Here is a 25,734-nt window from a genome sequence, read left to right on the forward strand (position 1 = left end):
AACACAGTCACCAAAATAGTTAATGCTGAAAAAAACTGAACCAACAATACTGATGGAAAGGATGTGAGGCAAAGGAAACTCTTATACATTGTGGATTATTGTTGGAGAGAACATAAAATAGCATTATTTTGGAACAGTGGTAGTTTCTTTTAAAACTAAACATGATGATTTTATAGATATCTATTTATCCTTGAAGTCTAAAAAGTTATAGTTGAGCAGGCATTATGTTCATTTTATAGACAGAAAACAGAACAGACAAAGAACTAATTTCAGGACACAAGGACACTAACAGCACCTATTGTGCTTTTACCATAATTTCTTAATTTATTCTTCTTATAATCTTTCTTTCGTACAGAAGAAAATAGAGGCACATGGAAAATAGATAGCTTGGTCAAAGTGACAAAACCCGTCTTCGTAACTTCCATTTTCTCGCTCTCATAATTGAGGTCTGATTAGTCAATGGTTCTGCACGTTTTTTAATTCCAAGACAAGTAGGTAGGACAGATGTTCATATCCCTGGTAGGTATAAGCAAAGTTATGCATAATTCCTGCCAATTTATTGTAATTCTACTGCTTCTCTAAAAAGCACACTGGAGTGAAAGTTAAAGTGATAACCTCATAGAAATAATCTTGAATTTCCTCTATAAATTTCTAATTTCTATTTTACAAAAGCAAATCATTTGCAAAATTTAGTATTTCAAGTAGAATTAGGAACATTAAGACTGAGAATCTCTGCACTAACTTAGCTCTTCTAAGACCTTTCCTTGTACAGCATGCCATGGTCAAGTAGACGGATCATCTTACTGAAAAGAAAGGTGTGGTGCAATTCTTGCAACCAAAAAGTACCCTCTCCATTTGGTTCTGAGGACCTCTTTCAAATCTGACTATTACAAAATGACTTCAGCATATACCAAACAGAATACCAAGTTGTGAGAAAGGTGAGGGTGACTGGGTTCTAAAAGACATCTTAGTGGATGATAAAGTTAGCACAACATTTAGCTGTACAGCCAAATCATATTGTCTTCTTCCTTGCTTCTTTCCTCATTCCCACAACCTACAGAAATTATAATACTTCACTATTTTCTCCAATATCCAGTTATATCAGCAGCACTGCAGGCATCATTCACAGAAATGATTTATAACGAAGGAGCTTAGTGTTTTTACTGTCTGTGGCTGCCTGGCACTAGTTGACAAATTTAGTTAAGTCTGTTCTCTGCTCTTTTCTTCCTTCCTTCCTTCCTTTCTCCCTCCCTCCTTCCCTTTCCTTTTCTTCCTCCCCCTCACTATGTAGCCCATGCCAGCCTTGAACTTGTGATCTTCCTAGTGCTGGGAATAAAGGTGTAAATCACCATAAGTTAAGACTATATTTTTATTTTAGTGAAACTAGGATTTGAACTCAGGGTTTAGTGCTCTATCACTTGAACCACACCTCCAGTCCATTTTGCTCAGGTTATTTTGGAGATGGGGACTCTCACAAACTATTTTCTCAGGCTGGCCTGAAACTGTGATCCTCCTGATCTCAGCCTCCCAAGTAGCTAGGATTCCAGGCATGAACCAACAGCACCTAGCTTCAGTTAAGACTTTTTAAGCTAATATCCTTGAGAACGTACTATGTGTTTGGCTCTGTGCAAGAGGCTTCACACATATTATCTCATTTAATCAGCACTCTGTACTAAGTATTATTATCCCCGCTTTACAGATGAGGACATGGTGATGTATGAAGCTAAAGGGACTTTCTCAGAGCCTGACTTTGAGCAGGTGATCTAATGGGGCTTCAAAACAAGGACTGTCGGATTGTAGAGCTCAGCTGTTTCCAGCAGAGCACATAACATACTCCAAACAGATGTTTTAATGTTTCTATGCCCTTAAATGCCCAAGAAGGTTATTCAGTTTCTTGCTGTCTTCTGTGTTCCATTGCACTCTGCTTAGGCACCTGGCTGTGCATTCAGATCAGAAGAGACCATAACAATGAAAGCACTTTACAAAAAGCCTCCCTTTAACTATGTTCTTGGACAAGTTTTTAAAAAGATCCCCCACAGTCTCTGACCTAACATTAGGTCTACCAATTCCTTTTCACAGAATTAATGTAAACAAAGTCACAAAACACAAATGGTTATAGAACTAGAAGGGAAATTAGAACTTAACCAATCCAACTCTTTCATTTTGTAAAAGAGAAAACTTAGGTCAAGAAAAGCTAACATGGGAGGGGAGGGGGATGAGGAAGAGTAATAGGGGAGATAAATTTGATCAAAGTACACTGTGTGCATGTATGGAATTATCATAATGAAGCCCCTTTGCATAATTAATATATGCTTATTAAAATATTTTTAAAAAGAATTAATGACCAAATATGTGCTCTGAAACATGTTACACATGCAAGCTTAGCCGTGCAATCTGAAGTGTATGGTTCCTACTCATGGCAGGTTTTTGGCCACCATGTTGTCCAATGCAGTATGTGGGATGTCTTGTGTAAACAACCTAAATCCCATCTGCAGAAAAAAAGGTGTCTGTCCCCTTTGGAACTGGGACCAAATAATTTCAGTTCTCAGAAGAAATGAGTTCAGTTGAATTATTTGTGAACACTGAACTGGTTAAGACAGACTCCTGCAAAGGTAGAAACTGTGTGTCTAGAAGTAGAATGTGATTATTACAATTAACCTGACACAGAAAAAAAATATTAAAGTCCTAATTGAGGCCCACATATGTGCAGTAAGGCAGAAAGACAAGGCTTTAAAGTCAGACCCATGTTGATTCCTGGAGAAGGTGCTTACTAGCTGGGTATCCTTGGGCAATTTCATTTCCATAATAACTTTACTGAGCATCAGTTTCCTAATCTGTAAGATTTAAACACCACAGATACACTTCACAGGGTTTCTATATGAACTAGATGAATGAAAGCATAGTGAATGCCCAGAACAGAACATTGTAGGTACTCAATAAATATTTTTCCTTCCCTCCCTTCTTCTTGCCTACTAATTGGTATAGCAAAATACCAAGACAACAGAAAAAAGAGAGTACTTTGGAATGGGTTATCAGACAGTCTGATTTATGAGCAGGTCTCTACCCTGGTCTCTGAAAATGAATTTGATCAATACAAAGAGAACAAGTCTTTGAGGAATATATCATTTTCTTAGAATTTTTCTGGTTATTTTTTCACAGCTAAACATCCAATGATGAGTATGTGTCACTTGTCAGTTCTATATTAAATATTTAAAACTTTTCTTAAAAAAAAAAAAAAAAAAAGAAAAGCTAACATGGCAGGGTCACATTGCTAGCTGATACAGCCAGATCTATAATGCAGATCTCTGACACTTAACACAATCCACAATATATAAGACATTTCCTGCAAGACTCTGGATTCAATCCCAAAAAGAGAGAGAGAGAAATTTCCTTATAAATGCAACATTTAGAATTTTTGTCCTAAACCAGGCATTGTGGCATGAAGTTTATTCCCAGCTACTTGGGAGGCTGAGGCAGGAAGATTTTTTTTTTTTTTTTTTTTTGCAGTACTAGAGTTTGAATTCAGGGCCTACACCTTGAATCACTCCACCAGGCCTTTTATGTGGTGGCTTTCTTGAGACAGTCTCCAGAACTATTTGCCCAGGCTGGTTTCGAACTATGATCCTCCTGGTCTCTGCCTGCTGAGTAGCTAGGATTACAGGTGTGAGCCACAGGAGTTCATGAGCTTATGAGTTTAAAGGCCAGCCTAGGCAACAGAGTGAAACCCCATCTCAAAAAACAAAACAAAACAAAACAAAACAAACAAAACTTTTTTTTTTCCCAGTTCAAAAGTAATGCATATTCATGGTAGTAAAAAGTAGCAATAACACTACAAAAAGGTATAAAATGAAGAGTAGAAAAGAAACCTCTGTTTTCCTACTACTCTACTCTCATTTCACTTCCCAGGGGGTAACTACCATCAACAGATTCTTGTGTGTCTGTCCAAATTTTTTCATATTCTATATAATTATAATTATATATATTAATTGTATGCATATTAAACATGTATATACATACACGCACACACATGTATGTGAGACAATGTAAATAATACAACTTCCAAAATCAATCTCTCATTTCAAATTGACATTTTCCTCTGTGTAATTTATTTAACAGACAGTCAAGTAATATTGCAGGAAGTCCTTTACTCTGTAAAGCTCAAAATAGGATGTCTGTGTTAGGTACAGCTCACCTGTTTTCCAGATCTGGCATGCTTAGGTTTCTAGCAGCGAAGCACATTTTGAGAGGGATGACCTTCCTGTCCTTGGTGCTGTTCTGGTGTTTTGGAGAGCCAGAGTCCTCATTGCCACTAAAGCTTGGTGACTGGGGAGCTGCACCCTCCCATGGCAGATCTGATACTAAGGATGGCTTCTTGATATATGGTGTTACTTCTCGGATGAACTTGACTATGAACAAAAATCAAAGAAGAGGTTAGTATTTTCATTTCCAATGAAAAATGAAAACAAAAATAACTCATATACATGGAATATCTAGAACAAAGTACAAAAACAAAGTCCAAGAGCCATGAATCTCCTTAAAATAGTCAGTGCCGTTCTGAGACACACTATGTCACTTCAGATAGTTCTTAGCATTTATAACTGTCTTGATGCTTCCACTCATTGACTGTCTACTGAAACTTCACTTCTCACATGAGAACCCTTCAAATACCTGAAAGATATATATTCTCTCTCTCTCTCTTCTCTATACTATACAGGATAAGTATTTTTAGTTCAATTCAACTAACTCTATTGGCACTCAAGGCTATCTTTATCTACCAGATATCAGTTTAGTCTTTAAGGACATAAGGGCAAATTAGGCATGGATCCTTCCTGCTCTGAAGGAATGCTCAGTTTAGTAACAGAGGAAAGAGAGCTAAGTAAGAATCATTACAAAAATGGTGACTAGGACACAGACGCAGACAACGAGAACTTTGAATCTGGGACCTTGCTGAGACGCTAGAGACACACTTGGCTGAGGTAAAGCACCAGGGAGAGCTGAAACTTCAGCACCCTGAACCCCTAGCCTGTGGAAGTCTGCTCCATGCCACAATACACTGAAAAAACAGGCAGGCTGCCACCCCCATGCCACTGATGCCCGCCTGCTGGCCCACCAGGCCTCTGCCCCGCCAGCCCGCTGCCCGCCCACCTGCCAGCCTTCAGCAGACCAAACAGAATACTTTCCTGCTAGAGCCACACTTGGCAAATAAAAAACCAAAAAAGAAACAAAACTCTGAAACCCTGAACCCCCAGCCTGTAAAAAGTTTCTCCACGCCACTTTACACTGAGAAAACAGGAGGGCTCCAGCACCTCCAGACGCCGGCTCTAAACCTGCCTAGGAGATGCAGACAAACAGGACTGGATGCTAAAGGAGTAACACCAGAATGACTAAGACTGAAATTCTACTGTTCCTGAAACGGGAATTTTTTTTTTTTAAGTGTTTGTTTGTCTTGTTCACTGTTTGATTGTCCACCATCTCCCCCTGTTGATTTCTTCAGTTCTCCATTTTTTTCTTTCTTTTTCTTTTTTCTCTTTCTTTCTTGGTTTTGTTAGTTTTACTATTGTAAGTTAGCTAATACTAAATTACACATAGACCAGGGACAGAAACAGTATAAAGTGGAATGATGGGAAGACAAAAAAGGGATGGAAACTATTCTCCCCCCAAAAATAAATTAGTACAGGATTCAAAAGAAATGAAGAAAATGGATACCCAGATCCAGACTCCAACAAAACAAAGATAAACTATACCAAGGAACCCAACGAAGCCCACAAGAACACCCTGAAAGAAGAAATCCTGTAAGTTATCTATGAGAACTTCATAGAGATGTTATTACACATGGTCAACCAAAACATACAGGAGGCACTCAAAAAATTCCAAGACAACAAAAATAAAGAATATGAGAAAACACAAAAACAAATGAATGAACTCACAGGAGCCCTAAATTAACACCAGAGTGAAACAGAGAACACTATAAATAGAGAGATAAATGAATTAAAGACAAAAATTGACAATATTAAAGAGGAAGTGACCCATGATATGGAAAACCTCAGAAAAAAGAATGAAACAGAAGTACAAAACAAAATGGAAGGCCACTCCAGAAGACTAGAACAAGCAGAAGACAGAATCTCAGAACTTGAAGATGAAATGGAAATTAAAGGAAAAACTGAAGAGCTATTAGTCAGACAACTCAAAACCTGTGAAAGGAATATGCAAGAACTCACCAACTCCATCAAAAGACCAGACCTGAGAATCATGGACATTGAAGAAGAAGAAGAGGTACAAGCAAAAGGAATTTGTAATATATTCAACAAAATAATAACAGAAAATTTCCCAAATCTAGAAAAAACTATGCCCATTCAGGTACAGGAAGCCTCCATGACACCAAACAGACTTGACCAAAATAGAACTACCCCATGACATATTATCATTAAAACAAGAAGCACAGAGAATAGAGAAAGAATACTGAAGACTGTAAGAGAGAAAAAACAAATAACATACAAAGGTATGTTTTAAGGTTTCTCAATGGAAACCTTAAAAGCAAGAAGGGCATGGAGTGAGGTCTTCCAGGCATTGAATGAAAATAACTTCAACCCTAGGATACTCTACCTAACAAAACTATCATTCAAAATAGATGGAGCAATAAAAGTCTTCCATGATAAGCAGAAACTAAATCAATATATGACCACCAAGCCACTACTATAAAAGATTCTTCAAGGAATTCTGCACACAGAAAGTGAAAGCAAACAAAACTGTGAAAGGTCAGGCAGTATCAAATCACAGGAGAAGAAAAGGCAAGAAAGTAGAGAGTAACACTGATTAGTTGGATACAATCAAACCCTTAAACAACAAAGACAACTAAATGACAGGAATCTCCACATACATATCAATACTAACACTGAATGTCAATGGACTTAATTCCACCATCAAAAGACACTGATTGGCAAACTGGATTAAAAAGGAAGATCCAGCAATCTGCTGCCTACAGGAGACCTATCTCATTGACAGAAACAAGCACTGGCTGAGGGTGAAAGGCTGGGAGAAGATTTACCAAGCCAATGGCCCCTGAAAACAGGCAGGGGTAGCAATACTTATTTTGGACACAGTAGACTTCAAACTTACATTGATCAAATGAGATAAAGAAGGACACTCCATACTAATTAAAGGGGAAATACACCAAAAGGAAGTAACAATTATCAGTGTATATGCACCCAACGTCAATGCACCCAATTTCATCAAACATACTCTTCAGGACCTAAAAACATATAGACTCCAACACAGTGGTAGAGGGAGACCTTAATACTCCCCTATCATCAATAGATAGGTCATCCAAACAAAAAATCGATAAAGAAATTCTAGAACTAAATCACACCATAGATCAAATGAACCTAGCTGATGGCTACAGAATATTTCATCCAACTTCTGCACAATATACATTCTTCTCAGCAGCTCACGGAACCATCTCCAAAATTGATCATATCTTAAGGCACAAAGCAAGCCTCAGCAAATTAATAATCCCATGCATTCTATCTGATCACAATTATTAAAACTAGAACTCAACAACAAAAACAACAGTAAAAAACATGCAAACAATTGGAAGCTAAACAACACATTGCTCAATGATCAATGGGTCATTGATAAAATAAAAGAGGAAATTAAAAGGTTCCTGGAAGTTAATGAAAAAGAAAATATGACCTACCAGAACCTATGAGACACAGCAAAGGCATTTCTAAGAGGAAAGTTTATAGCCATGAGTGAATATATTAAAAGGTCAGAGAGATCTCAAATCAATGACCTGATGCTACATCTCAAAATCCTAGAAAAACAAGAACAAACAAATCCCAAAACAAGCAGAAGGACAGAAATAATAAAAATAAGGGCTGAAATCAATGAAACAGAAACAAACAAACAAAGAAAAACCATACAAAGAATCAATGAAACAAAAAGCTGGTTCTTAGAAAAAATAAACAAGATTGACAGACCCCTGGCAAATCTGACTAAAATGAGGAGAGAAAAAAAGCTAAATCAATAAAATCAGAAATGCAAAAGGGAAGATAACAAACACCACAGAAATCCAGGAAATCATCAGAGACTACTTTGAGAACCTATATTCCAATAAATTTGAAAATCTTGAAGAAATTGACAGACTTCTAGATACTTATGACCATCCAAAACTGAACCAAGAGGATATTAGTCACCTGAATAGATCTGTAACACAAAATGAAACTGAAGCAGCAATAGAGTCTCACAAATAAGAAAAGTCCAGGATCTGGTGGATTCTATGCTGAATTCTATCAGATGTTTAAAGAAGAACTAATACCAACCCTCCTTCAATTGTTCCACAAAACAGAAAGGGAAGGAACACTACCTAACTCATTTTATGAAGCCAATATTACTCTCATTCCAAAACCAGACAAAAACACCTCCAAAAAGGATAACTATAGGCCAGTTTCCTTAATGAACATTGATGCAAAAATCCTAAATAAAATAATGGCAAACTGAATCCAACAACACATCAGAAAGATCATCCACCATGACCAAGTCGGCTTCATCCCAGGGATTCAGGTGTGGTTCAACATACACAAATCTATAAATGTAGTACAGCACATTAATAGAAGTAAAGACAAAAACCACTTGATCATCTCAACAGATGCAGAAAAGGCCTTCAACAAGTTCCAACACCATTTCATGATAAAAGCTCTAAGAAAACTAGGAATAGAAGGAATGTACCTCAACATTGTAAAGGCTATATATGATAAACCTGTAGCTAACATCATACTTAATGGTGAAAAACTGAAACCATTTCCCCTAAAACCAGGAACGAGACAAGGGTGCCCACTATCCCCACTGCTATTCAACATGGTACTGGAATTCCTAGCCAGAGCAATTAGGCAAGAAAAAGAAATAAAAGGAATGCAAATAGGTAAAGAAACTGTCAAAATATCCCTTTTTGCAGACAATATGATCCTGTACCTTAAAGACCCAAAAAACTTTACCCAAAAACTCCTAGACACCATAAACAGCTACAGCAAGGTGGCAGGATACAAAATCAACTTACAAGGACTATTAGCTTTTCTATACACCAACAACGAACAAACTGAGAAGGAATATATGGAAACAATTCCATTTACAATAGCCTCAAAAAAAAATCAAATACCTAGGAGTAAACTTAACAAAGGATGTGAATGACCTCTACAAGGATAGCTACAAACCCCTGAAGAGATCGAGGAAGACTACAGAAGATGGAAAAATCTCCCATGCTCATGGATTGGTAGACTCAACATAGTAAAAATAGCTATATTACCAAAAGCAATCTACGTGTTTAATGCAATTCCTATCAAAATCCCGATGACTTTTATCACAGAGATTGAAAAATCTACCCTAAAGTTCATTTGGAAACACAAGTGACTGTGAATAGCCAAGGCAATACTCAGCAAAAAGAGCAATGCTGGAGGTATCACAATACCAGACTTCAAACTATATTACAAAGCAATAGCAATAAAAACAGCATGGTACTGGCACAAAAACAGACATGAAGACCAGTGGAACAGAATAGAGGACCTGGATATGAATCCACACAATTATACCCACCTTATTTTTGACAAAGATGCCAAAAATATACAATGGAGAAAAGACAGTCTCTTCAACAAATGTTGCTGGGAAAAGTGGTTGTCTGTCTGCAAGAAACTGAAACTAGATCCATGTTTATCACTCTGTACTAGTATCAACTCAAAATGGATCAAGGACCTTAATATCAGACCCAAAACTCTGAAGTTAGTACAGGAAGGAGCAGGAAACACTCTGGAACTAATAGGTATAGGCAAGGACTTCCTCAATAGAACCCCAGCAGCTCAGCAACTAAGAGAAAGAATGGACAAATGGGACTTCATAAAATTAAAAAGCTTCACACAACAAAAGAAATGGTCTCTAAACTGAAGAGACCACCCACAGAGTGGGAGAAAATATTTGCCAGCTACACACCAGACAAAGGACAGATAGCCAGAATATATAGGGAATTCAAAAAACTAAACTCTCCCAAAAATCAATGAACCAATAAAGAAATGGGCAACTGAACTAAACAGAATTTTCTCAAAAGAAGAAATTTAAATGGCCAAAAACCACATGATAAAATTCTCACCATCTCTATCCATAAAGGAAATGCAAATCAAAACCACACTAAGATTCCAACTTACTCCTGTTAGAATAGCCATCATAAGAAACACCACCACCAACAGGTGTTGGTGAGGATGTGGGGAAAAGGAACCCTTGTACACTGCTGGTGGGAACGCAAGCCAGTGCAACCACTCTGGAAAAAAATTTGGAGGCTTCTTAAAAATCTAAACACAGATCTGCCATATAATCCAGCAATCCCACTCCTGGGGATATACCCAAAGGAATGCAACACGGGTCACTCCAAAGGCACCTGCACACCAATGTTTATTGCAGTGCTATTCACAATACCCAAGTTATGGAAGCAACCAAGATGCCCCACTACTGACGAATGGATCAAGAAAATGTGGTATTTATACACAATGGAATTTTACTCAGCAATGAAGCAGAATGTAATCTTATCATTTGCAAGTAAATGGATGGAACTGGAGAACATCATTCTGAGCGAGGTTAGCCAGGCTCAGAAGACCAAAAATCATATGTTCTCCCTCATATGTGGACTTTAGATCTAGGGCAAATAAATACAACAATGTTGTTGGACTTGGATCACATGACAAAGGGAAAGCACATACGGGAGATATAGGAATAGTTTGAAAATCCAAAACATGAAAGTGTTTGATGTCCCCACTCCAGAGGAACTAATACAGAAACCTTAAAGCGACAGAGGTCAACATGAGAAAGGGATCAGGAACCAGTGTAAAGATCAGTTAGAGATGAATCAACTTGGGTTATAACATATTTGTACATGGAAGCAATGCTAGGAATCTCTCTGAATAGCTGTCCTTATCTCAACTAGCAAAAACACTTTGTCTTTCTTACTATGCTTATGCCTTCTCTTCAACAAAATTAGATATAAGGGCAGAACAGGTTCTGCCTGGAAGTGAGGCGGGGTGGAGGGAAGAGGGTGGGATGGGGGGGGGGCAGGGAGGAGAAATGACCCAAACGATGTATGCACATGTGAATAAATGAATAAAAAAAAAAAAGAGAACTAAATGTAAAGTTAAACTAAATAAACAAACTACAAAAAAAAAAAAAAAGAATCATTACATTTCTGAAAAATGTGCAAGAATAAAGTATATTCAAGATAAGGATTGATAGCCTTGCTTTTTAAACATACTCTTTAGTGTAACACAAAATTAAAATATAGTTTTTAGTAGATAAGGAAACTTTTATGATCAGTTTTAGGAATCATAAAATACTTCTTTTACTTCAGTCATGACTGGAATGTCACTTTTGAGGCATGGTGTTCTTTTTTTAAAAACTTGATAAACTGAAGGTTCTTAAGACCAATAAGAACATCAATACAGATTATATTCGTATTTTTTTGTCTTTTAACACTCTCTCTTTTTTTTTATTCATTTATTTATACATGCATACATTGTTTGGGCCATTTCTCCCCCTTCCCGCCTTGCTTCCAGGCAGAACATGTTCTGCCCTCTTCTCCAATTTTGCTGAAGAGAAGACATAAGCAATAATAAGAAAGACATAGAGTTTTTGCTAGTTTGAGATATGGATAGCTATACAGAGAGATTCCCAGCATTGCTTCCATGCACATGTATATTACAACCCGAACTGATTCATCTCTACCAGACCTCTTCACTACTTCCCAGTCACCTTCCCATAGTGACCTCTGTTGTTTTAAGGTTGCTATATTAGCTCCCCTATAGTGGGCATATATTTGTATTTTACCTTCCTTTCAGATTCCAATGATAGGTCATTAGAGCAGCATCACAGGAATTAACTAAAAAGATCATCATAAATATTGTGATAACTAATAATAATACTCTATAGATTTAGAAGTCTTATTACCCCATGTAACTTTTACTACCAAAGTAAATCTTGGTGAGTAAATCTTAAAAATAATCAGATACGTTTCTAAAAACTCTCTATGTAGTCTTTAAAATTCTTTATTTCTTCCTTCCTTTCTTTCTTTGATGGGATTACGGTTTTGAAGTCAAGGCTTCACACTTGCAAAGAGGGAGCTCTACGGTCGAGTCATATCTCTAGTCCATTTTGTTCTGGTTATTTTGGAGATGAGAGTCTCTCAAACTCTTTGCCCAGGCTGGCCTCGAACCATGACCCTACTGATCTCAGCCTTCCAAGCAGCTAACATTACAGGTGTGAGCTACCAGTGCCTGGCCTTTTTTAAAATAATTTCTTGCTAGGGATATAACTCAGTTATACAGTGCTTACCTAGCATGTGCAGGCCATGGGTTCCATCCCTAGCACTACAAACAAACCCAAAAACCTCTTTTGAAAAGGTAAGATAGATTCAGTATCACTTATCTGAAATGCTTGGCAGCCAGGCTTTCAGATTTTGGAATATCTGCATATACATAATGAGACATATTGGAAATGAAACCCATATCTAAAAAAAATTCATTTATATTTCAGATACACATCACACACATAGGTTCAAGGTAATTTATACAACAGTTATAGCATATCTGTGTTTTGACTAGCACATGAAGTCAGGTATGGAATTTTCCACTTGTGGTGTCACATTTGTTCTCAAAAAGTTTTAGATTTTGGAGTTTTGGATGAGAGATAATCAATCTATACATACACTTAAAACTAAAAAGAAGATATAAAAGATTTTTATAATAAAAGTACAAAGTTCTAGCTGCCCAGTTTCCATCTCTGAAGGCAATCATTGTGTGATCATCTAGAGAGATTCTAGCTACGCTAAGCATATGTAAAAACAGACACACATTTGTGCATCTATACATGTACATATATTTCACACAATGATAGTATAAGAAGCATTAGCTTATGTTCTCTACCTTGTTTTGTTCAGTAATATGGATGAGTGTTTATCTTTTCTTTTTCCACTTCTTTCCTTAATAATAGACTTTTATGAACAGCTGACAGCTCTACAACATAATGGTGGCACCTTTGGAATCAGATATGGTTCAAATTCTAAAGGGGCTTGCTACTCCAAAGATATGTGACCTCACTTGAGTGTTCTTAGATTTTCATCCAAAAAAATGAGAGTAACACTAAACAAATAAAAATTCTAGGCATATAGTAAACATTCAATAAATAATAAATGCCTTTATTTTTCCTTCTGACTTAAAGGTTAAGGGGAAAATTTAAATTTTAACAGTAATCAGTAGAAGAAATGAAGCTATTTTCTTTTTTGGTGGTATGGAGCTTTGAACTTGGGGCTTTGAGCTTGCTCAGCAGGCACTCGACAGCATTAGCTATGCCTCCAGCCCTGAAGCTATTTTCTTACAAGCTATTAAATTAAGCATAATACTAGGAAATATTATTAATGCTAGCATTTAGATATAGTGTATGTACTTATTATGTATGTGTGTGCTCTCTCTACATAGTTGTGTGTGTTTTTGGGTGGAGAAAGAAAAAGCTAGCTGTTTCAGGTCACCAAGGAGATTTTCTTCATACTAGAAAAATGAGCAGGGGTGCAGTCAGTACATCTCTTGAGCAGCTGACTCAGGCTTTTCAATACACACTTTAGCTTTGTGCTTTCAAGAGAGGATTAGATCACAAGAACTTGGCAGAAATTCCTAAGGTTTCCAGTTGCTGCCAATGGCAGAAACATGCATTTTGAACATTTAAGACATTATATCAACTACTGGGTTACCAACTGGGTGAAAATAAATGATGAGTAGGTCGAGAGGCTCAAGTGGTAGAACATCTGCCTAGTAAGCACGAGGTCCTGAGTTCAACTCCCCAGTAACTACCAAAAAAAAAAGAAAAAAATTAGTATTCCTGAAAATTATAGTGATTAGAAAAGAACCCTTAATGATCTACTTAGAAGAAGCATCTCTAATCTGATTCCTACACATACTAAAACACCTACTGATTACCTTCTTAAAAGAGCAATAGGTTTCACCTGAATTGATGCCAATATAGCCTGTACCCCCATCAAAGTAGCCATCTCTGATGGTTAAATAGAAATAAATTGACATCTATTTCTAATTTACCTGACATGTGGGAAAGATGGAAAGTTAATAATATTCTGTTTTAGTCCTGCAGTAAGACCTACCCAACTGCCACAATGCTTTAACGTAAATGCCTGGCTGGATAACTAAAGCCATTACACCCTACCTGCCTTTTGGCTCAACTCAGAACCTCTGATATATTTCATTTTTTTCCTCATAGTTAAAGATCATCTTCAAAATAATTAAACACTGATGTTTGTCTAATTAGGTATTTCTTATATGCACTGATCACACTTATTAAAGTGAAAGGGGCAGTATTGGGATGTAGCTCAAGGTTAGAGTTCTTGCCAAGAGAGTTCCATCCTCAGCACAGCAAAAAAAAAAAAAAAAAAAAAAGGTAAAAGGAACTTCCCCCTATTCTGAAAGCATCACTATAACCCCCCTCTCCTTTTTAGAATGTCATAAACATACCTGTGCTGTGCATGTGTACAATACCTTGTACAGTAGGTTTACATAACTGAGATGTCTACAAGGATTTTCATCAAAATATCAAAGTGCTTATATAAGTATAGGCTTACATGTGACTTTAAAAGTATAATTACATATTTGGAACTTAATGTCTATATTATTTTTAAAAACTTACTTAAGAAATAGAGGAAAACTTTATTCTGAAGCCTTGTTCAAACTTTAAATGTGGAACCACCATAAACTGAAATCTTATTTCAGCCTTCAAAAAACTATGACGCACTGGTTAGAATCCAAGATCCCACTGATTCTTACTGAATCCCAAGCTCTAATGACTAAGGTTACAAGGAGTTCATGTCTGAGACATTAGGCAGCATCTGATTTTAAGACAAATGCTGATTATATAGCTTATTAAAGCTTACCCAGAGGTTCCTTTTTTGCAGATACAGTTTATGGCTTAAAATATACCTATTTGAGCGAATCAATCACTTTCTCTTGTAAAAATCATTCTCATATAATCATTAGTTTCTCTTTATTTCTCGTATCACTTTCTTAGCTCCACTGGTATTCTTTTACTATGAGAACAGGTAAAACTAAGTTAGTGACACAATGTGAAGTGCCATTACTCACCCTGCTTTTGCAAGCAAGTGTGTTTCTGGGTAATCCCAAGGGTGGAAGATGTAGCTTTGCATTCTGTGCAGGAATGTTTTATGCCGACATCACTGTTAAAGTATTCTCCCAGAGATTCATCCCAAGCTCCTCCCCCAAATCAGTGCTCTGATGGATGGCCACCAAAAACATTAGAGAGGAATTGTTTTACTTTAAATAAAAAGCCTTTTATATCTTCAAATTGCAAGAGACTTTTAGCTCAAGTCTCCTTGCCATTGGGGGTTTGATTAGACTGCATTCTTGGGCTTGGTGATGTTAACCTGAAAGTATTTAGAGTTCCTCTGATTTCTCTACCTGTGTTCATTTTATTTATTTTTGTTTTGTTCTGTTTTGTTTTGGGACAGTGTTTTGCTATGTAGCCCTGGCTGACTTTGTACTTGAGATCCTCTTGCCTCAGCCTCTCAAGTGCTGGAATTATAAGCATATACTACCAACTTCTCATTCTACCTCTTAATTTTTATTTATTTATTTATTATTGTTATTATTTTTTGGTGGTACTGGGGTTTCAACTTAAGGCTTTGTGCTTGCTAGGCAAGTGCTCTACCACTTGAACAAACACATTCAGCCCTTTTTACTTTAGGTTATTTTTCAGATAGGGTCTTGAATTTCTTGCCCAGGGATGGGCTTGAACAACAATCCTCCTACCTATGCCTCCAACATAGCTGAGATTCCTGTTGTGAACCACCATGCCTGGCTTGTTAGTTGAGATGGGTGTCTTCCTAACTTTTTGCCTTGACTGGCATTGAACCATGAAATCCTGATATATGCTGGGATTCCAGGTGTGAGCTACCCATGCCTAGCCTCTTCATTTTAAAGGTACACAGTTACATTCACTAATTTTCTGAGACCTTACCATGTACAAGGATCTGTTTTAGTCACTTAGAATAATACACCAGTGAACAAAACATGTAAGAACAAACCAACACAACAACAACAACAAAAAAAAAAACCCCAGGTGCTGGTGGCTCTCAAGACCCCATCCCCAAAATAACCAGAGCAACATGGGTTGGAGGTGTGGTTCAAGTGGTACAGTGCCTGCTTTGCAAGTACTTACAAAACCCTGAGTTTGAACCCCAGTCCCACCAAAACAAAAGAAAAATAGCAAAAAATCCCCAACTCTAAAATGTAATAAGTAAATGATATTTAAAAAAGTGAAAACATGTTCATACAAAAGCCTGTACACAAATGTTTTCAGCAGATGAGTACAAAAATTTTAAAAATGAGGCTGGGTGTTGGTGGCTCACGCCTGTAATTATAGCTACTCAGGAGGCAGAGAACAGGAGGATCATGGTTTGAAGCCAGCCCAGGCAAATAGTTTCTAAGACCTATCTTGGAAAACCCATCACAAAAAAAAGGGATGGTAGAGTGGATTAAGGTGGAGGCCCTGAGTTCAAATCCCAGTACAGCAAAAAAATTTTTTTAATTAAGTAAATAAAAATGGCTAACTTATATAATAATATATTAGATGTTAAATGTTATAGAAAAAGGAAACACAGTAAGGGAAAGGAGATAAGGAGTGCTGAAAAGGGGGTCAGTTTGCAATTTTAAATACTGCGATTCATGTAAGTCTAATTAAGAAGGGTTAAACAAAGACTTGAAGGAGATGATGGAGTTGGTGAGGCAGATATTTGGAGAAGCATTTCAGCTGAGACGATACAGTATTAAAGTAGTAGGGAAATTCAATACTACAGGAGCAGGGTAAGTGAGGGGGGCAGAGTAGAAAGTGGGGTCACAAAGGTAATGGAAGTGAGAATTAAATTGTATAGGACTTTTTAGGTCATTGTAAACACTTTGGCTTTTATTCTGAAGTGAGAAGCCACTGGTAGGTGTTCAACAGAGGAGTGACTGCTGTGTTGAAAACAGTGAAACAGGGTAAGGGCAGAAGAAATAAGATCAATAGGGAGGTTATCAAAGGTGACGGATGATGGCAGGGTGCTAAGAGTGCAGCTGGTGAGAAGTGGTTGGGTTCTATGACTCTAAGGCAAGTGTATCTACTTAGATGTCCTGACAGATTGGCTAATGGGAGAGACAAAAAGAGAGGAGTCAAGAACCATTTCACGATTTTTGTCCTTCACAATTGGAAAGGCAGAGTTGCCACTGACAGGTTTAGGAGGAGAGATTAGGAATGTGAGACACACATTAGACAATCAAACCTAGCAGGAAGCTAGATGAGACTCTGCAGCCCAGGAAGTGAGTCTAGGCTGAAGACATAAATTTGGGAACTATCAGCATAGGGTTAATATTTAAAGCCATGAAACTGGATCAGATCACTGTCTCAGATAGGGTCCCTGGAGGGGACAGATGGTTTAGGATTTAATAAAGGGCCAATTTATAAAGCTGAAGGCAAAGAACAGGGGAAACCACAAAGAAGATAGGGTGGTACTGCAGAACTATGAACAGTAGCTATGCCTACACCTAGGACTGAAGGGACTAGTTGAGGAAACTGCTACCAGACTCAGAAAAAGAGGGCCCTGTACAGACTGACTTGAGAAGCAGTGATCATTAGTTAATTCAGCTAAACTGAGGTGACCTTATAGATTAGGACCCCAGAGGATAAATGCTTCAACCTCATTTTCCTCTTCTCTTCCCTCCAGTGATCTGTTGGGTTCTTCACTGGTCCAACAATAAAAACTGAAGATAGCTGGATGTCAGTGGCTCATACCTGTAACCCTAGCTACTCAGAAGGCAGAGATCAGGAAAAATCTTGGTTCAAAGCCAGCCTGGGCAAATAGTTTGTAAAAATACCCTATCTTGAAAGTACCCAACACAATAATGGACTGGGGTGTGGTTCAAGTGGTAGAGCCTGCCACTAAAGCATGAGCCCTGAGTTTAAACCCCAGTACTGCCAAAAAAACAGAAACAAACAAACAAAAAAACCCCCAAAGACCAAGGCAGCCTCCTGGAGGGGGTAAATGGAAGACCTCTTATTCCTACAATGTAGGTGTCTCCAAGGCTCTGATTATAGCATCTTCTTTTCATTTTATCCTCTTATCCCTGGCAATTTTGAATGCTAGACTCTAGATCTAACTAGAACTCTAGAGCCATTATCTCTTTCTTTCTCTCTTTTTTTTTTTTGTTGGTAATGGGGTTTGAACTCAGGACCTCTCATACTTGCTAGGCAGGTGCTTTACCACTTGAGCCACTCTGCCAGCCCTAGAGCCATTATCTCTTGTTGGCCCCAATTCCTTCTAACTGGGTGCCATCCTGATCCTTTCAACATATCTAAATGTGAATTAATCTTCATTATCCTTACTGCCTTCATCCTCTGCCCACTGTTCTAGTTATTAAGATTAGCATATCAGTATCTTTCTAGCAACTCAGGATTAAACCAGTAGTATGGTGTGATGTAAAGGACAATAATCTGTATTTTATTAAAGGCTGCCTGGGTGATTGATTCTCATACTCATTTAAGAGAACTTGGAGCTACTTTCTGGCATTAGGTCTCATCAGGTGCCAGACTACCCCTCCCCATCCCTGAGATTATGATCTAGCTTACTCCCTCCCCTCAATTCCTATTGCTAGTATGTCTCTGGATCACTTCAATTATTATAATCGTCTTTTTTTTTTCTTGGAATTGTCATGAAATATATACATTTAAAAAATTACCATTTTAATCCCCCCCCTTTTTTTTGTAGTACTGGGGACTGAACCCAGTCTTAAGAATTCTACCACTTGAGCCATATACCCAGCCCTTTTGTTTGTATTTTGTTTTTGAGATAGGGTCTTGCCAACTTTGCCTTGAACTTGAAATTCTCCTGCCTGTCCCTCTGAAGCACCTGGGATTATAAACTTGTGCCACCATGCCTGGTCCCATTTTAACCTTTTTAAACATGTACAATTCAGTGGCATGAAGTACATTCACACTGTCATGCAACCATCACCTCTACTCATCTCCAAACTTTTTCATTTTTCCAAACTGATACTCTGTCCTCATGAAACATTAACTCTGTGTTCCTTCCTTCCCCTAGTCCCTGGCATTCCACTTTCTATCTCTATGAACTTGACTATTCTAAGCATCTCACTTAGGTGGAATCATATAATACTTATCCCTTTGTGTCTGTAAATGACCTCTTAATTGATCTCCTTGCCCAGTTGTTCCTCTCTCATTCCTCCAGACAAGGCTGCCAGGTTGATCATCCTGAAGCCCAACTATTCTGAAGCCTGGCAACTAATGCCAGGTTATTCCCTATTCAAAGAGCCTCTATGATTTCCTATTACCTAAAGAATGCAGTCCAAGCTGAGTGTGGTGGTGCATGCCTATAATCCCAGCTCCTCAGAAGTTAAAGATCTGGAGGATAGCATTTTAAGACCTGGGCAAAAAGTTAGCAAGAACCCATCTCCAACTGGCACTGGTAGTTCATGCCTATAATCCTAGCTATTAGGGAGGCAGAGATCAGGAGGATTGTGGTTCGAAGCCAGCCTGGGCAAACAGAGAGACCTTATCTCAAAAACACTCATCACAAAAAAGGACTAGTGGAGTGGTTCAAAGTGTAGGCCTTGAGTTCAAAACCCAGGACTGCATAAGCTGGATGGGGTTGATCTCAGCTATGCAGGAGGATGTACGTAGGTAGGAGGACTGCAGTTAGCCAGCTCCCAGTAAAAATCCAAGACCCTATCAAAAATAACTAAAAGCAAAAAAGGGCTGAAGTTGTGGTTCATGAGGTAGAGCACCTGCCTAGCAATCATGAGGCACTGAGTTAAAACCCAGTGCCGCAAAAAGTGGGGGGATTCCAAAATTTTTTGTGTAAGTTCATCTTTTCAACAAATTTTACTCTTCTATCCTCCCTGTATATCTTACTACTTAAACTGTTTTCACAGGAAAACCCCCAACGAATTTCAAGCATAAGCACAGGCCACTGCAACTGACTGAAGTACTTGCAGAAAGGTATATTCTGACCATTCCCAGCTATCTTTATTGGCATTCATTCCCTTGTTTCTTTGTTTCCAGGTGTCCAAATCTTACCCCTTTTCTAGAGCACATCTCAAATTCTACTTCTATTAATCCTAATGCAAACACAGTAGCAACATACTAAGATCCAACAGGGATAAACCACTAATTCTATATATCCAATTAGACTGCATCCATGCACCTCAAGAAAAGTTATAAAAGTATTAGCTAGTGGGTTCAAACTCACAATTCCAGGATATTTGAAATAACAGTTACAGCAGCTGACACATCCCTAATATTAGTCAGGCAGAGAAATTTCCTCATTATAGGCCTGAAAGCAGAGAAGTAAATTCCTGGTTCTTTCCCTTTATGTAACCAATGTATGCTAATAAAAATGCTTTGAGGGAGAAAAAAATTCCTGCTACTATTATTGACCTTGGGGAAACAACAATTTGAAGTTATCATATTTGTGCCAGGTTTTTTTTTTGTTTTTTCCCTCTTTCTTTCCTTTTACTTCTTTTTTCCCCTAGGTCCTATTTCTGGGACTCTCAGAGATATCCTCAAGGGCATTTGTAGTGATTAAAGTCTCTAAAAACAACAACAACAAAAAAAACTCTACCTTTCTCTGTCTGTGTGAAGGCTATTGAGAAAAACTCACTGTTCTGAAAGACAGTCACACAGGCTAATACTTAGATATCACTCGATGCTATTTCTATCACATGGATGTACACTACATGGGTTTTGAAATGCTATTTAAGATGTTTTGTTCAAGATAGTTCTAGACCCAGAAAATAAACAAAAATGTGGACGACACCCATTATACATTTTATAGTTAAAACTGACTAAGACATTCCTACCACTCATCAGAAACAATCTATACCATATACACTTTCTCTACTTCTCCATTCTCTGTTCTTATTCCCTCCCTTATCAGCTGTTTCAATATAGCCATTAACATTCTCAGTTGGCTTCATCCTTTCTTGGCCTCATCCTTTCTTCCCAAATAATTAAACTGAAAATGCTGAGGAAAAATAATACATGCAAAAATTCCTAATTCCATCATGTTATATAAACTCTTCTAAAGCATCATTTTAAAATAACCATATAGCATTCCATGTGTGTTTATCATAATTTACTTGGGCATTCTCTAACTATTGAGTACTTAGTTTAAATGTTGCTACAATGAACATGTTTTACAGGGAGAAATTATTGGGTCAAAGGAATACTTAAGGCACATGATAAATATTGACAAATTGCTTCCCAAACATCATTTTACACTCCCTCCAGCATATCCATCCAGGTCATGTCAACATGAAGAAATCTTATATAAAACAATCTCTTACTTTTTTAATAGGTGAAAAATTGTCCAAATGCCCACCCAATCTTGATCTGTCTCAACAAATGCAGGATGTTATTTTCTTTTTCAAAAGAGGAAATACATGTCTCTCTATTTTTTTTTTTGCCTGAAGGACTAGGTGAAGTATTTGTGATATTACAACAGTGAGGAGTTACAGGACAGTCACCAGAACTCGTATCTAACCACCACTTCCAAAATCCTACTTAATTCCCATTTTTGCCTTAATATTTAACTCTGTGATCACAGTTAGTTTCTTCTTGCCAGATACCTGGGAGAGAAAGTCCACAACAAAGAAACCAAGCTTGTCCTCAGAAGTAGCCTGTGTGTTTTTAAGATGTGACTTCAACAATTTCTGGTTTTAAAAAAATAACTGTGATTTATGTAGGTCTTGGGATTTTCAATTCAGTTTATTGCCCATCTTTCCTTCTTAATTTCTATCAAAAGTCCTGGCCAACTCAATAAACGTACATAAAGTATCCCTTTTGAAGATCTCAAATTACTACTGGGATGACAAGGAGAACTTAAGTTTTCTAAACTTCTAAGCTAATATTCTGGTTTTTCTTCAGATCGTATAAATCTTTCGCCTTTTTAAACCTCTGAGCTACAGTAAAATAAGTCCAAATAAACCAGAAGCAAGTTAGCTCTGAAATTTTTCCCCAGTGATTAAAATTTCAGAATTTAAAAATTATGGCCTTTTTAAATGAGTTTATGCAAACTGGCAAAAAAAAAAAAAAAGATACTTTTTAGGTCTCAATTGAATTCTAACATGGATATCTATTACACTGATATAAAAGTACTAGTTTTCACACACAACACATACATACATACACATAGATAAACAAGCTAGATTGAAATGATGTGGGACTTTGGACTGTTTACTGTGTAATTTCTCCTTGGTAGACTTCCTTAACTACTAATCTGTTATGGCCAAGAAGTTGTGGGTTATTTATAAAGTAAATATTTCTTAAATGAATTTAAAGTGTTTTTCTTTGGAAATGTTTCCTCAAACTGCAATAGAATATTTTTAAAAAACATCTTAGGTTTTCATTTTTAGATATTTTTGTAAGACAGCTACCAGCAACTTTGCCTGTGAAAACTTCCATACAATAAATATGCTTGTTTTTAAAAAAATTCTTTATATAATTAAAAACTGGGAGATACTGCATATGCACAATCAAGTTATATATTTTTCTTTTAGTATTAAGACATTAATTTTCTATGTCATATTTCTTTATATAGTCAGTTCTATTCTTTGTACTTCTTTCTCTAAAAAGAAGTATTGCTTTCTGTGAAACAATGTTCCAATTTGTTTCATAACTTTCTGCTTACTCTAAAATACACAAAGCATATGAGAAAACAATTGACACACAAAAAGAAAAGTTTTTTTTTGAGACAGGGTCTGACTGTGGCCCAGAATGGCCTTGAACTTGAGAATCTCCTGTCTTAGTCTGGGACTAGGATTTCAGACATGTACCCTATGCCCAGCTTAAAAGATTTTTTATTTCATCTTCATTAAAGCAGAAACAGTGAAAAGGCAGTATTAAGAAAGTTTGGTTAGGAATCATTTGTATTGCTTTTTGGTCTCCTGCTGAAATATTAAAGTACAGTTTAGTTTTTTGAAAATCACAAACTCTATCAGATTCCCAAAACCTCAACAAGCCAGGCACTGGTGGCTCACACCTGTAATCCTAGCTACTCAGGAGGCAGAGATCAGGAGGATTGTGGTTCGAAGTCAGCCTGGGCAAACAGTTCAAGAGACCCTATCTCAAAAATACCCATCATAAAAAGGGTTGGCGGAGTGGCTCAAGGTGAAGGCCCTGAGTTCAAGTCCCAGTACTGCAAACAAAACAAAACAAACAAAAAAAACACCTCATCAAATGATTTATACACTATAAAACTAAGGGTATCAGAGTTGCTGCCAAGTTGAAAGCTCTCAGTTTTAAATGTAATAAAATTATGTAGAAGGGGGGAGAAATGACCCAAACATTGTATGCATAAATGAATAAAAGAAAAAAAATTATGTAGAGAAAAGTATGTTCATAAAGAGTTGAAGAAAATATGCCAAGTTTCTTAAAACTGGTTATATTTGTGAATGCTATTATAGTGACTTCTACTTTAGATTTGAACTTTTTTTCATAAGCATGTGTTTGTAATATATTATAATAAAGTTAAGCCTTTGGTAGGGGTTACTTGTGATTGAACTCAGAGATTCCCACTTGAGCCACATCACCAGCCCTACAGTTAACCTTTAAATACATCCCATCAAATAAAAAAGAAAAAAAAAAACTGGTTAGAAAAACAATTTCAGAGCTGGCTGTGGTGGCATGCCTGTATAATCCCAGCATTCAGGAGGCAGAGGCAGGAAGCTTTCAAGTGCAAGATCAGCCTGGGCCATGTAGTGAGACCCTGCCTCAAAAAAACCAAGGACCAAGGGTGGGGGATATAGTTCAATGGCGTAGCACCTGTCTAGCCTGTGCAAGCACAATAACCTGCTCTGGATCTCTGGGGGTAGGGGGGTGGGGATGGTGGAGAAAGACAGAAAGGAAGAAAGGAAAGGAAAGAGAAGGGAAAAGAAGGGAAGGAAACCAGGAAAGGAAAACAGGAAAGAAAAAGGAAAGGAAGGAGGGAGGGAAGGAAGAAGGGAGGGAGGGAGGGAAGGAGGAAGAGAGGGAAGAAGGAAGGAAGGAAAGAAGGGAGGGAGGGAGAGAGGAAGGTGTAATTTCAGGAATAGATTCAAGAGAAGAATCAATATAACCAATGGTGGGGAGTCACTATCAATAAATACTAAAGAAATATCAGTATGGAGTTGCCTTAGATCTATATTTCACATCCTACAATGAATATGCATTAACCTATAATTGATACCATTTGGATTTTTTTGTAAAATTATTAAGGTATAAATGCAGAGCAACAACTTTACATTCAAACAAATCTCAATTCAAGTTTTGATATTACCATTTACCTGTTGGGAGGTCTGAAGATTGCCTCTGAGCCTCAGTTTCCTCAGTTGTAAGCAAAGTGCTATCCTAAGAGTTATTGTGGGAATTAAATGAGACAATGTATAAAAGGTATAGAGGCTTGCACTTGGTTGTTGCAGGCTGAGTATCAGTGTATATGTGTATTGGTACAATTAATACACATAGTATAGTCAAGGGACTATAGTATAGTGGACAAAATCTCAGATTCTTTTTACAGTCGTGGTGATGGAACACAAAGCCTTGCTTATGCTAGACAGGAGCTCTACCACTAAGCTACACCCACATCCCAGAATCTAAGATTTGAAATTAAAACACATTCAGATTTGAATTTCAGTTCTGCCAATAATAAACTTTCTATTTTGGACAGATAATTTCACTTTTTAACCAAAATTTATAGCCTATAAAATTCTAATACTAACCTTAACACAACTTTACTGAGTAACTAGGAAGATAAAATAAACCTAACTGCAAAAGTAAACTCTTTAACAGGTCCTGAAGGATAGCACTAAACATAAATAATCTACAGAATGAGATTATTGTGTAACACTGATGAATACCTGGAGATGGTAATTAAAGCATTTCCACAAAGACATCAAGTTAATTGTCTTTGGTTTCCCCTTTTACAAAAAGACAAAGTTTGATCAAATCTTTTCTTTTTCTTTTTTTTGGCAGTACTGGAGTCTGAATTCAGGGTTTTGTACTTGCTAGGTAGGTGCTCTATAACTTGAGCCACATCCTCAGCCCAAAAAAACTTTTGAGAGCACACTACCTTCCTCATTTATATAGATACAGAGTTTTCCTGGCACTCTAATATCACTATCCTGGCACTAGTCATATGTCACAGTTTCTGTTTTGTCCATCTATTCCACTTCACCAATGGTGCATTGACGGGATTAAAACACAAGATACTATAAAAGTCAACAATAATTACAACACCTCCACACTATTTACTCATGGTTCATTCACTTTGCTCTTAAGTCACACTTCAAAATGATTTGGCAGTATGGCAGTTTATATGGGGCCATTTGAGACCAAGAATATACTTTCTATTTATTTTTATTTTATTTCTATTTTATTATTATTGGTAGGGCTGGGGTTTGAACTGAGTGCTTTGTGTTTGCAAAGCAGACACTCTTATCACTTGAGTCACACCTCTAGTACAGTTTGGTCTGGTTATTTTGGAGATGAGGGACTCTGGAACTATTTTTCTGGCTGGCCTCAAACCTGATCTTCCCAGATCTCAGTCTTCCTTCCAAGTAGCTAGGACTTACAGGCAGGAGCCACTGGTGCCCTATGACTCTTGACATT

The 25,734-nt window shown here is 37.3% G+C and overlaps 1 protein-coding gene across 1 annotated transcript in view; it reads right to left on the bottom strand.

The window, feature by feature from the left end:
* Sntb2 (syntrophin beta 2) overlaps positions 1-25,734 on the bottom strand; it is a 99,973-nt gene that overhangs the window by 38,188 nt on the left and 36,051 nt on the right. Inside the window, exon 2 of the mRNA XM_020175320.2 lies at positions 4,193-4,406. Coding sequence (XP_020030909.1) covers positions 4,193-4,406 — 214 coding nt within the window. The remainder of the gene's footprint in view (positions 1-4,192; positions 4,407-25,734) is intronic.

This window comes from Castor canadensis, chromosome 15, assembly GCF_047511655.1.
Source record: "Castor canadensis chromosome 15, mCasCan1.hap1v2, whole genome shotgun sequence".
In the NCBI taxonomy this organism is placed as follows: domain Eukaryota; kingdom Metazoa; phylum Chordata; class Mammalia; order Rodentia; family Castoridae; genus Castor; species Castor canadensis.